The sequence below is a fragment of the Wolffia australiana genome, chromosome 1 (genome assembly GCF_029677425.1).
Source record: "Wolffia australiana isolate 7733 chromosome 1, ASM2967742v1".
Classification (NCBI taxonomy): Eukaryota; Viridiplantae; Streptophyta; class Magnoliopsida; order Alismatales; family Araceae; genus Wolffia; species Wolffia australiana.
Genome location: NC_135835.1, coordinates 22,863,575 through 22,877,514, shown reverse-complemented (window position 1 = coordinate 22,877,514; position 13,940 = coordinate 22,863,575). Strand labels below are relative to the sequence as shown.

The following is a 13,940-nucleotide window of genomic DNA, read 5'->3' as shown; positions in this document are numbered from 1 at the left end:
AATGATAACATAGATCTATCTTTGCTTATCATCTCCTCATCTCACCATATTTATTATCTCATAAAGTACCTCTTATCATCCGCTAATTACCATTTTAAAAAGCACTAATTCTCTAATGTCCATTCCTTATGCAGACAATCCTTTCTCATCGCTACCCACTCATATTTTTTTGGTAAATGTCTTATATATTTGATTCAATAACCCAATTATTACCAAAAAATTAGTAAGATAACTTTGAATTCACCACATAATACTGAAACAATCTCTTGATAAGATGTATGGCAGGGATAGGAATCAAAAGCAAATTAAGAAAACAGTGTTTCAGAAGCAAATTAAGAAAAAAGTGTTATATATTTCTCTTAGAAAATCCCTGTAGCATCATCAATTAGACATTCTTTCCAAAAATGCTTCACAAAAGATGAGCAAAGATAATTTTGTACAAATCTAAAATCGTAGTAGGAGCAATTGGAAAGATGTATGTAAAAACAAAATGGATGCTAATGTGAAATTCAGTTGATAAATGATTAGTGTTATTTATTGTTGAGGCTTTGAGAATAAAATATATGAAATCGGACACTGTGAAAAGTTAGTGGCGTGTGCCTGCTCATAAGCAAACATGGCGTAGAGAATATTAATGAGACTATGGTATTGGAGATCACTAAACGTGGCCTTCTGTCAAAGGGCTGAGATGACTCCATATTCTTTTTCGCATCAATTCACTCATTTGATTCTTGTTGAATCTAGGTTGATGTAATGACTATGTATCATTTATCAGAAAATATATATTTTATCCATATTAGTCATCAAAACATGCAATGAGTTGACGACAATGTTCAAAGTTAACATCTTGGCTCGGATAGACTCTTCATATTCCCAAACCATCACCATTCACAAACATTGGATAGGAGATATTGTATGTCTTCATAAAAGAAGACGAATAGAATCTCAGTGTTTTATACAGCTCACCCTTGACATTTGTAGTACAGGTTGTGATCTAAGTGAGGGTGATGACCCATATCATTTGTGGGTGTACCTAATTATTTGAACTGTTTTTCAAAAATGTGATATGTATCCTTATAAACGTGTTCAATATCTGATCCCTCCCTCAAACAAGATATTTTGGCGCACAATGATACTTCAATTTCTTAGAGGAGTTTTCATACCAGCCGTCAGAATAACGCCAAAAATGAAATAAAGCTATTATCTACCGGTTAAACAAAATTATTTAATTATAATATTTAATGACGTACGCGTCAGTCCATTGGATAAAACGATTTTTTTATTGCATTATTCAATTTATGTGAAGGACGAGTCTACGAATGACCTTAAACCACGTTCCGTAAAGAGCCCAAGACATGGTGTACATTGTCCAGTGAGCTTCCTTTCTGACGATGTTTATGATTTTCTCATCACGAAGTCATGGGGATGCGAACATTCTGAAAGATATGAAGCTCGAAACCGCAAAAATATATTGAGTGAGAAAATGACAACCATATTTCTAAACGTACAACATAGATGAAATAAAACATAGACGGTTTGACTCATTGATAAAGAAAGACAATGACGAACTATTGTTTCATCTATAGATCTACAAATAGAGAGAAGAATTTTTACGTTTGATCTGAAATCTGTGCTTTTAAGCAACGATTACTCTGTTTGGACCAATATCCAATGCTGTGATACGCAGAATTTGGAATCCTGTCCGGCGCACTCTGCTGCAGCCTGCAGGCCTATCTTTCCTTCTCTCTCCGTACATAAATATAATATATACTCATCTCTCTCACACACACACGCACATTCTTTTACGCTCTCTCTCATACAAACGCTCCCTCACTCACTTAGAATCACACACAGACGCACTCTCCACCCTCTCAGCACCCAGTGCGTCAACTCGCTCGAGTCAAAGGCCTTTGACTCGAGCGAGTTGACGCACTGGGTGCTGACTCCTTAACACATACAACCCACACACACAAAAGAACAATCCCTCTCATACAATCTCTCTCTACCTCCTCTCAAACACAGGCACACGCTCTCTCACTCTCTTTATTTCTCTCCCACACACGGACCATCTTTCCCTCTGTCTCTCACACACACACAAACTATCTTTCTCTCTGTCTCTCTCACACTCACAAACTTTCTCTCTCTGTCTCTCTCTCTTTCACACAAAAATTATCTCTCTCTCTGTATCTCACACACAAACTATCCTTCTCTCTGTCTCTATCTCACACACACAAACTATATCTCTGTGTCTCTCTCTCACACACACAAACTATATCTCTCTGTCTCTCTCTCACACACACAAATTATCTTCCTCTCTCTCGCACACACACAATTTTCTCTCTCTCTCTCTCTCTCGATCTCGATATATATATATATATATATATCTCTTTCTCTCTCTCTCTCCGACACACACACAAATTCTGTCTCACACACACACACGAACTCTCTCTCTCACACGCAAACAATTTCTCTCTGTCTCACACACACAAACTATCTTTCTTTCTCTCGCCCACACACAATCTCTCTCTCTCTCTCTCTCTCTCTCTCTCTCTCTCTCTCACACACACACACACACAAACACACAAAAATTCTGTCTCACACACAAAAAATCTCTCTCACACACAAATTCTGTCTCACGCACACACACAAACTCTCTCTCACACACACAAACGATCTCTCTCTCACACTCACAAAAGCTAACTTTCTCTCTCTCTATCTATCTCTCTCACACATTCCCATGTCTCTCTATCCTATAACACACACGCAAAAGCTCTCTCTCACACAGACACGGACCCACATACAAAAACTCTCCCTCTCTGACGCGCACACTTTCTCTCTCACACAAACACAAACTCGTTTCTCTCTCTCTCTCTATCTCTCGCTTCAGAAGAGAGAGAGGCCTCGTTTGATGAAAAAGTTGGAATCGTGTACAGCTTAATTATCTTCGCGCGCAGATGCATCTATTCTTGTCGTTGTTTCTGGAGAGTGTCTTTTTTTGGTCCAACGAGAGACACCGCTAGCTTAACGACAGGCCGAAGAGCCGCGTAACAGGTTTTATCATGCGGCATGGATAATTATTGCATCATGGATATGGGAAATCGGCGGTACCCGAACGCTGCCTCATGATTGGCTCTTTCCTGCAACCGACTTATTTGGCGAGTGGCAAAGTTGCCGTCTTTAGTAAATGCCCTACCGAATTCATTGACGACGGCCAATGAGAATGAAACAGTCAGCCGTATCGAAACGCTGCCACTTGATAGGCTTGCGCAAATATCTCGACTGATCTGGGAAGAACAAGCCTCTTTCCCTTCGTTCTCATCTCTCCACTCCCCTGTTCTAATCACTTCTAATCTTTGATTCTTACTACTGTCTTCAGAAGCGCTTTCGAATCAGTTTGAACCGGTATTTCAAGATATCCGTCTATTCCTCTGTTGGGTAAGACTGTACTATTTACGTGTTGATTTTTGGATGCAACGGTTCCATCGGTTCCTCCGGCGGGGTGAGGATGGGAGAAGAGGAGATTAAAATAAGAAAAGTTGAGAACACTACGGCAAGGCAGGCAGCGTTCTCGAAGCGGCGAAAGAGCCTTTTCAAGAAGGCACACGAACTGGCCGTTCTCGGCGATGTCCCAGTCGGGCTTGTTGTATTTTCCGAGTCCCGCAAGCTTTATGAATTTTCAAGCACAAGGTACTCTTCTCTCTGCTATCATTTTGTTATTTTTCAATTTAATCTGTGATTTAATCTCTCAGTCTCTACGTTTTCTTGATTTCTGTTCATATACCCAACTCCCATGGTTTGTAACAAAGGTCCGTCCTAATCATAATCCTTACTGTGTGAGATGCAATAGTGGATCCGTTTCCTTGAGCTGGACGACCTGTCCTCTTTGGAAACAATTCGGCTGCCTCACTTTCCAAGTCTTTCCTGGCGTTCATTCTTATACAATACGACACAGAACAATCTTCACTTTTACGTTCTTCTACTATTCTTCGTGATTATGGTTTAAAAATCCGATTAGAGAACTTTGGGATTCTTTGATGTTTATGACCTCTTGTTATTAAAAATATTTGTAATGATGAGACAGTAGTTAGATGCTGTATTCCGAATTAATTTGTTTCACTTATGTAACACATGAAAATGTCTCAATAACATAAAATTTTGTTCATTCATAAATAGTGAGCGTTTCGGAAGTATCTCATATTTAATAGTCTCCGAGTGGGTGAATCCCATGAAAATTGTTCCACGTTGAATCTTCTGACATCAATGAATAATATCATTTTCGAATCGTGCAATGTGTATATTTCCCTCAAACTATGCGAAATCCATTTTAAAACATTATCATGTTTGGGTAGGAATCTTTAATATGGTAATTACACCAAACTTGGATGCCTCTTGCGCCAAATCTTCATCCCGTACAACATGTGCGAGATTTTGCCTCTTACATGTTATCTTTAAGCGGCTAATCAGATTGAACTAAAGTTTATATCAATTATGGTCTCAATCTCATTTCCTTGATAGAATTTACATAAGACCAAGTTGCGATGGAAAGGAAGTCACTAGTCCACTGTAAATATTTTTACTTCAACACAGCTAGTGTAGCTTAGATACGACTCGGACGCTAATAATATGTGATCTCTGGTAAAGATATCTAACGGAAAATAGTCCCTCCCATGCTTTGGCCCCTTCAAAAATTTTCATAGTATTAAGCTAACTAAAAAAAGTAAGACCTCCATAAGTATCCTAAGAAACATCTTCATAATATTGGTTTAACTCATAAAAGTAAGACCTTCCTAAGTATCCAGTCTTTCATGTCTACCAGCTATGACATGAAGTGGGAGGAGCTGACTTGCCGCCTCCTCTTCCATCTTCATTGACTTGTGATGTATAAGTGATATTTTTTCATTATAGATCTCCTTGAAGGAAAAATCTACCAATTATAAGGTAGTGTTACCCTTCCTTTGAAGCATCATTGGGACAACCCTTCAATTTCAGTATCTTGAATTTCACCCTTGGGGCAAGCTGAATCTAATTGGGGATGTTGTAATTACAGAACCGGCAGTGACTAACATACACAAGGACAAAGAAAATAAAAATATATTTTCTGTTCTTTTAACATCGTGTAAAACGGCATGAAAATTTGTATTTAACTGGTGAGAAAAGAATTACTATTCTAGAATTGTGTTTTGGAACATTTAATTTTCTGGGTTTAATTGTTTGTCATTTTATGTGGACCTTGGTCATGATTTGTAGAAAGAAATCTCTCATCTGTCTTTAAAGATAACTCGTCGGCTCCTTTGCATTGGTTCTTTTAAGGGTAAAAAATACTTTGAATTTCTTGTTATCTTCTGGAAGCTAATACTTCTCTATGAGTCAACTTCTGCTGTAAGAACTTTGATAGGATCCTAGGGGTAGTTTAGTCATGTTAGCCCACAGGAACATTGTAGTCATTTGCTATTATGTATTTCCCTTTAAATAGGGATGCTCTCCCTTTAGGAGGGCAGGCAAGAAAGAAGAAGAAGAATGAAGTAGTGCCTTGTCTCCCCCTCTCCAAGTCTAGGTCTGTCCTCCCCTCACGATCCCCGTCCCTTGCAATCATCTCTTCCTCACTGCATCTCCAGACGGCTCGTCCCCGGCCGATCCCTACCCCCTCAGCTCGGCTTCCCCCAACCATACCCGTTTCTCCTCTCTACCCCGGGAACTTCTACCTTACCTCGTCCTCCAACCTCCTCCCGATACGAACCTAGATCAAGGTTCGTATCAAACCTCCACCAACATTTTCGACTGGTTATCATATGATATCTAAATTTTGAACATTTTGGTTCGTGTCTGCTTCATATGCCACGAAAATAAGAATCTCAAGATCCAAACATTGGACAAAGTATGGTTTATTTCCAACTCTATAAATATATAGTACAAGCATTATCAGAAGTATTTGCATTCCGGTATTCAGAAATCAGGGTGTGTGAAATCCTTTTATAAACATCAACGTTTATGAAGGGTCAGTACTATAGTTATGCATGAAACCTCAATTCTCTGGTTTAGACTTTCCATTGGTAAGACAGCGCAGTATGTTTTGCCTTAATCACTAGTGGATGTTCATGTTTGGTTAATCTTTACTTATTTTTTTATCATATTGATCTGTTGTCTCCAGATATTGGCGGACCTTGTTTTTGCAGCCGGCACAATAAGAATGAAAACGGCTCCCTCTTTAATAAAAGATTATATTAACAAAAGCCTGAACCTAAGTATGTCCCTGTCATCTGGCGGACATGTCATTCTATTCTAGGTTTACTTTGTTTCAGTTTCGTCCAATACTGAACATGAGATAACGCTGGCGACGTGCTTTAAATGAATATTCTTTTTAAATATAAATGGTCAGTTTTCAGCTTTAAAATGGATTTTGGAGTCCCTCAAGTATAGAATTGATGAATGCAAAAAGGATCGTAAAATAAAGTATAGAAATCAAATGAGATTGATTTGCTCGCTTTAATCTGGCAACATCTCTTGCTTAAAGTAGTGAATCATTTAAGTTGATTTATAAATGTTTAGAGTTGAGGTAGAATCAATATAATCCTCGCATAGACTCTTTATTTGGAATATACCTTGTGACTAATGATTTGTTACAAATGTCGTACAATCGCGGTAAACATTACGTGTTTTCCGAAGGAAACTTCGATGCTGATTATACTTTTTTGTATTCGTCAGATCAATCATTCACTTTCATATGTATCACTTTTCCGTCTGATAATGCAGTTTTGGAAGTACGAAACTGAACGCAAGCCGATTAAATCAAAATTAATTCAAGGTTAGCCCACTTACTGGTTTTATCATTAGGCAGACGTTTTTTCAGATATAGAACACAATTCTAGGACGGGATTCTCCGCACCCCTAAATCAGGCTTTAGTGTTTTAAACATAATTCTCAATTGTATTGAACCCAAGTGACATATCTCTCTCCTTCGATCAATAAAGGTAGACAGAGTAATATGTCGGGTTTGGTCAATCTTTTTAATGTCGGTTTCCATTTTCAACCCTTTGCTTCCGCAATGTTTTAATGTTTCACAACAAATTGTGAACTATGAATTCTGTTTCAATCCACTTTTTGAATATATGGTTTCCCCTTTGTAGGACCGTAAAAGATATATTTTCCAAGTATGATCAGCATCCAAAGATGGAAAAACGTTTTGGCAAAACGATTGACGTGGTAAGCCTCTAGCGATTTTGTGGCCCGAGCTTTAAGCTTAACAGAGCAAATATTCGCGTTATTAGAACAACTTGACATTCAAATATCATGAGGTAATTGATACATAAAATGGTATCTTCGTAGATTCGGCATAGAGCCAGCCAGTGCCGTCATAAATCCGCCTCTCATTGTTAATGATGCCAATTTAGAAATTGTTTCCTGCCCAACTATTTTTTTTATAAATTGACTTGAAGCCTGGACGTATCATTCTTACAGGCAAGGCCCGAAACGGAAATTTCTGAGGGCAGTGATATTATAAGGTTTGTCGCTCTTCTTTATTTCCAAGCTTCGTCTTTAAATGTTAATCTCTTTGTATCTACATATACACGTAGACACATATTATACGTATACAATACATACAACACATTTATCAGTCTCATATTTATATATATTTATCCTCGTCGATTTTCCCATCTCTAATTTCCAATCTAATTCCCTCATTAATTAATCTCTGAATGCAGAAACTTCAGAGGGGTGGACATCGAAGATATAGAAGCAATCGTTCAATCAGAACACTGCCGGGTAATCGCAAGAAAGATATCGATTTGATCTATTTTATTGGCTCCGAATACTGTCATCCTGGCCTTCCCTAACTTATCTTCATCGCATAGGAACATGAACTAATGCGACAGATTACGCAGCTCCAGGGCAAGGTCTCAAACTCAAGTCCTCCACAAATGTCCTCGACACTTTATTCTATATTCGATACTTATAGATAAGAACTGAAGATCATGCATGGGTTGATGATTCGCTTACTCTTGCAGGTCAAGAACCTGTCGGAGGAAAATAAGCAGTTGAAATATGAGGTGAAGGCTTCTCTTCTCTTCTCTTCTCTTCTCTTCTCTTCTTCTGTTCGCTGGCGGCTTTCTCTCGCAAAGGAAGAGATCTGACCAGGCTTCGCGGGTCGCTGGTTGTGTTCATGCAGATGGGCGGATTGAACGCCCAAAAAGAGGTCAAGGGAAAACAACGTGTTGAAGATGATGGAAGCGTCGACATCTCGCTCAGGCTGGGCTACGTGTAGAAGCCTTTGGTGGGCAGCCGTCTTTTCATGCAGAAACCTGGCAAGTGCGCAAGAATCGACGTGACACGCCTATCGCCATTAGAAAGATAATAACATTTGAAAATAGCCTATTAAAATCTTTGAAATGAAGGGCATTCTTTATATGAGTTATTCTAGTTTCTGCCTCGCCTAATGGTGTATCTGATGCCTTGCGCTAAGTAGTTCCCCTACAGCCGGACTGGGCGGAGCGATGGGCAATAGCTCCATTAAGCCCATGAAGTTTTTCCGTTTATCATCATAAACCACACAAATTAGAAAATGAACTGGATTCAATATATCTTGTTTATGTACATTATTTGTGTGATCCTAATTAATTTCGATCCAATAACACGTTTATTTAGTAGGAAAATCGTGCCTTGTTTGAATAAATGATTACTTTTATAAATAATATGTATATGGTGAGAAACAGGGTCGATTCTCAAACTAACCACTAGATGATGAAATAACTAGGGGAGGGACTAAATTATTTCTTCTTGCCTTCTATTTATGTTATCTTGTTCCTTTTTTGTATTCACTGTTTATTCGCTCAATTCCTCAAGTCACTCGTGCATCAAATTTTTGAATACTAGACTGGGTATCAAAACCCCCACGCCTGGTAGCGATTACTATCTTGCTGGGTTGATCAAGTCATAGTTTACCAAGAACTTGAGATTTGATCCACTTATGCTGTTGGTTTGAAACCACAACTTGCTGGTATCCATTGATACAACTCCAGACATCACATCTCTCATAGACTGACTCCCAAAGCTCCGTTCATATCTCCTTGCATCCTTCAGGCTGACTTGCCTCTATGAAATCCTTGAGCAACGTCCCTGATCCATGTACATTCTATGTAGATCTGCTTACCCCAATAATGCATGATACTACAAGATTTAGAGTAAAATCACCATGGATTTACTATTTGATAAATCCCCTAGACTTCCCTCTGGTCTGGCATGTACTCACTAAGAGTCCAACACTTACACTCATTAATAAGTACAACTCTTCAATTATCAACTTAAAGTAAAATACAAATTTTCCTAACCACACCTAACTTTAAAGACACACACAATCAACTAAAAGAAAAACAGCTTTACACTCAATCTTAAATGCTACTAAAAAATTACAAATTATTCTGTATGAAGTAAATCTTATGTGTAGTTAACTTTGAATTCAGAACTTGATTTTGACTTTGTGAGGTTGGTTTTCACTTTTTGCAGATTGATTTCTTTGTCTTCCAGTTTATCTGCTCCTGATTTTGTAGAATATAAAAGATGACCCTAAATGTTTGTGTATGACAATCTGCCAGATTATATATGATGAATAAATCTGCTTCTATATGATTTTTGTAACCAATGATTGCAACAGAAAGTTGAAATTTCTTTCTCAAGAGAATCTGAACACTGGACGAGATTTATTAAAATATATACAAAGTCGCATCAGAATCAGATTCATTTGAGACTAAAGTAAAGATTAAATCACTTGATTTATAAATTCACAATCAGAAGTTTCAGAATCAGAAATACCAATTTAAAATTTGAAAATTAGGGTTTAAAAAGGTAAGAATAGATTTTGAAAAAGAACCAATATCTGAAAAGTGACAGAATTTGGAATAGAACCAGGATTTGAAAAAAATGAGAGTTTGATATCAGAGTAAAAACCAGAAAAAAAATATTTAGTAAAAAAACAACGTAATATTTTTAGACAGAACAGAGATTTGAAAACCAAGAAATCTGGAAGTTTGAAAAAAAGCAGATAAAACGATATAGAAATCATGAGTAAAAAGGTAAAATGATGAAAAGTACTGATGGCTGTGTGTATGGTGACGTGGTTGGAGATGTGTGTGCCACTGTGAGCCATTAGAGGAGGAAGGTAGAGGATCATGTTGTTGGTGCCACCAATGATAAGGGTGGCCTCAATCGATCAATCCTGAATCAAACAAGTGTGAGGATGAATTTCAACATGCACATCATCATATAGAGTCTTGTGTTGAGTAGAAATAATATTTTTTGTAATCTAAGGCATATGTCATATGTTATGAAAAGTAGGAGCTTGGTGAGAGGTAGAGAACTATGTATTTCTAGTGGAGCAGGCATGAAAACCTAAGCTGTGACCAACGTAGATTATACCCAATACTTGGCAGTGAATAGGTCGGTACATCAGATGAGCATCTGGTGTCACATGAGGGGCGGTACGACTATCCAGATACTAGTTTGAAGTAACTGAGAAAGCAGTAAGTGGGGCTTGCTCATGCACTAAATATATTTCCATTTCTGAAGGTTCCAATTTTTTGGAGTAAAATTTTGATACGTCTAAGAAAGATGGGCTTGAGTATCGTGACCAAATGTTCATTTTTGCCATTCTTTTCCTATCCATAATAGTGCAAAAATCAAGTTCCAAAGGTTATGAAATTATTACATAACCAAAAAAACTGCACTGTAGTGGAAAATAATAGTTGTTGTGTTGGAGGTTGAGCATTGAATGCATTGAATTTGATGGGATTATGGCCCATCTACCATTGCCTTGTTCCAAGCCAATTGCAGCTTACACCTATCATGTGACCTATTTGAGAATATATTTGATAGTCAGCACCTCCATGCCATCCTCACACACTAGTGTGCCTGCCTCATCCATGAGTATCCCTTTGCCGTTGTTGATGGTTTGCCATTATCATCACCTCAGAACCATAGCATGATTTCTTTAGATAAAAACATAGCAACAATTGCATCAAATGAGAGCACAATGGAGTTAGTATTGATATGAGTGCAAAACAATATAGACTTGGGAGGAGTGAATATCTTACAAAGTTTCCTTTAATATCGTGTGTACCTCACAGTAGGTTGCAAAATTTGTTTGTGGGCTACATTACTGTTGCCTCTGAGCTGGTATGGCTTTTGTGCAAATGTTTTATATGATTTATACATATTATTATAGTCATGGATGACCGGTAAAACTTCATCACTCATTGGGAACATAACAATGACCAGGATGACCATGTCATATTTGTACCAAGCACAAACCACAATTTTTCAATGATGAGATTGTTCCCAGACCTTTCTGCATATACTATTTCTTGGACATGTGATTGCCAAAAAAGGGTAATTCAGCCGTGTGTATTAAAATTCCACATGATTTTTAGTGAATTGGGCAGCTGGTGGATTGGGCGAGCTTGTCCTACACCATTTTAGATAAACGATGGTTCCTTAGACCAAAGTCTTCTTTGGAGACTCATTATCTTCCAATACCACGATTTAAAAACTTAAGGGAAGAGTGATAGATGATATGAAGATGAATTGAGAATGATAAAGAAATAACAGAGAGAAGAGAATGTTCTTTGAATCACAGCGAGAGCAAAATGTAAAATTATATGACCATTCAAAGGAATATACTCAAGTATAATTATATTCCAATACTTGGCCTTACTTCACATACTCCATCATAGCAACTTCAATAAGGTTCATTTTGAGTATTATAACATTAGGTGGTGGTGCCATACTATAGGTATTATGAAATATGGTTTCATTGTGTATCGTTGTTATTCTGAAAGCATATCTTTGGTTTAACATGCATAATCGTGAGCGCGAGTGCCAATGTTGTGCAGGGGATCAGGCACTTGCTTGTGTCTAGCTGCTAGCATCGGTGAAAGCATCTCTCCATCTCCTGAAGTATTATAAACCCCTGGGCATGCAATCTAGTCAATTTTTTAGTACGGGATCCCATTTCCTATTTTATCCAGCCCATCTTCAGATCAAGGCAAGATTTTACATTTAATTTTTGACTTTTTGTGGTGAAAACATATGATCTCCTATTTGGCCCTTAGATCAATCTTGTCATCTGAGATGAAAGGCCTGTGTGAGTCTTAAATAGGACATCCATGCAATGAAGGTCTAGTCCCAAATCAAAAGGCCCAGTGAAACCTTATCCCAACTAGAAGTGGTGCATGTCAGTATTGTATGCATTCGTGTAGGTGTTGCTTGCCTTCGTTTGCATCCAAGGTCAGGCATACCATTCCCCACAAGATGTGTTTTCTCCTTAATACCCATCTATACTAATAATTTTATTGAAAAATACATGCATTCTAGGAAACAAGTAAGGCTAAAGTAGTTCCTAAAAGAAGGAAATTTAGAGTTTTAATAATTACGGTATACTAGGATTTAGGTCTAAATGTGTATTAATCAATGAAAAGTGATAATGATACCATACATATTTAACAAGTCAAAGTGTATAAGATAATAGTGGATTTAAATAATATAGTAATAGAAATGAATGTTATCATTTGGCCAGAAAATCAGATCATAGATTAGTAGGTTAGTGATTTGTGAGCCAATGGAATTGTTGTCCTACTACATTATTGGGTGTAGATACACATATGTCGACATGAGTTTAAGATAATTTTTTTCTTGGAGTATATAGTTTCTTTCCATGGGGTTCTATTGTGCTGTTATGTTTTACATGTGCCCCCTCTCATTCTGATGATCCATATGCATCTCAAAAAATACAAGGGATGCACTAGATATTTCATATCCCTTGTCAGACTAATAAGTGATAGGGTTCATCCACCTCATTATGAAAAACTAAATAATATATAAATCATCATGGCACACATTATTCAAGGTTGCACATATTTTCACATAGAGCAGCACGTTCCAAGGTTACTAATGAACCCATAATGAGACATAAAATTCTTCATTTTTTTTGGAAAAAACATGGTGCCAGGTATGTCCGACCGTAGGGTTATACCTGTAGACCGATCCAGTCATGTCCTGGTCACCATTCAGGGGGTTTTATATATAAAGAGTAGTGTTTAGAGGTGTGAAGCGAGCATAAATATCCCAACTACACAGGACCCTACTCACCCACGCCCATGATGCAGTAAAAGCAATGCTACAGTAGAGGTACCTAGGCATTATGGGAGAGAGTCGCTCGACGCCCGCAGCGTACTGATGCCCAGTAGCGATGGTGGTGCATGGAGTGAGCTTGATCCGGCCATCTTCATCAGGTGTCAGCGTTGAGCTGCGCAAATATTATTAATTAGTAAAAAAGAATACAGCTACAAACCAGGGAAGTGACCCCATCTCCCATAGTCCAAAGATGTAAATCATTGGAATATTCTGACCCTTTCATAAATATTACAGCAAATAAGATTAACACATTTATAGCCCCCCCATAAATAAGAAGCTGTGCAGCATCTACAAAATAGAATTTCAATAAAATATAGAATAGAGATATGTAAATAACAACCAATCCCAAAGAAAAGACACAATAAATTGTCTTGGTAAATAAAACTACTCCGAGACCCCCTAAGATAAGAACTAATCTGAGAAATACTACAAGAATATCATGTATTGGTCCAGTTAAATCCGTTATTTATAATGTATAAAATAGATAGATATATAAGTTTAAATTCTTTATGAACTTCTCGAATAATTCAAGAAAAAATTATTCTTTTTTGTTATGTATATGTTACTATTGGATTAAATCTTAATCCAGTATTAATCGTGGACTGAAGAATTTACTAGATCAACTTATATTAATCCAATCTGAATCTTGCTTCGTACATAACAAAATTTTAATTCAACTTACTCTTTCGATGGGTACATCAATCAGGCGAGAGGGCGAGAGCTCCCGCCTCTAGTGCTCCATGCGATACGCCACTCTTCTT

The 13,940-nt window shown here is 37.5% G+C and overlaps 1 protein-coding gene across 2 annotated transcripts; it reads left to right on the top strand.

The window, feature by feature from the left end:
• The first annotated feature begins 3,144 nt into the window (after positions 1 to 3,144).
• Positions 3,145 to 8,410, top strand: LOC144711382 (MADS-box protein SVP-like). Of its 2 annotated transcripts, none has more exons than XM_078585375.1 (7): positions 3,145 to 3,687; positions 7,125 to 7,200; positions 7,456 to 7,499; positions 7,701 to 7,761; positions 7,851 to 7,918; positions 8,004 to 8,045; positions 8,165 to 8,410. In XM_078585375.1, exons 1-6 carry the CDS (start codon positions 3,506 to 3,508, stop codon positions 8,035 to 8,037), a joined length of 465 nt encoding a protein of 154 aa, XP_078441501.1. In that variant the 5' UTR covers positions 3,145 to 3,505; the 3' UTR covers positions 8,038 to 8,045; positions 8,165 to 8,410. The 2 variants fall into 2 exon arrangements, with proteins under 2 accessions (XP_078441501.1, XP_078441497.1); XM_078585371.1 differs by having other exon boundaries at positions 3,184 to 3,687; positions 7,851 to 7,892.
• The last annotated feature ends 5,530 nt before the right edge of the window (positions 8,411 to 13,940 follow it).

Coding starts and splice junctions, on each gene's coding strand:
- LOC144711382 (XM_078585371.1), top strand. CDS start 3,506: ATGGGAGAAGAGGAGATTAAAATAAGAAAAGTTGAGAACACTACGGCA. Junction 3,688..7,124: donor TATGAATTTTCAAGCACAAG/GTACTCTTCTCT, acceptor TCCCCTTTGTAG/GACCGTAAAAGATATATTTT. Junction 8,046..8,164: donor ATAAGCAGTTGAAATATGAG/GTGAAGGCTTCT, acceptor GTGTTCATGCAG/ATGGGCGGATTGAACGCCCA.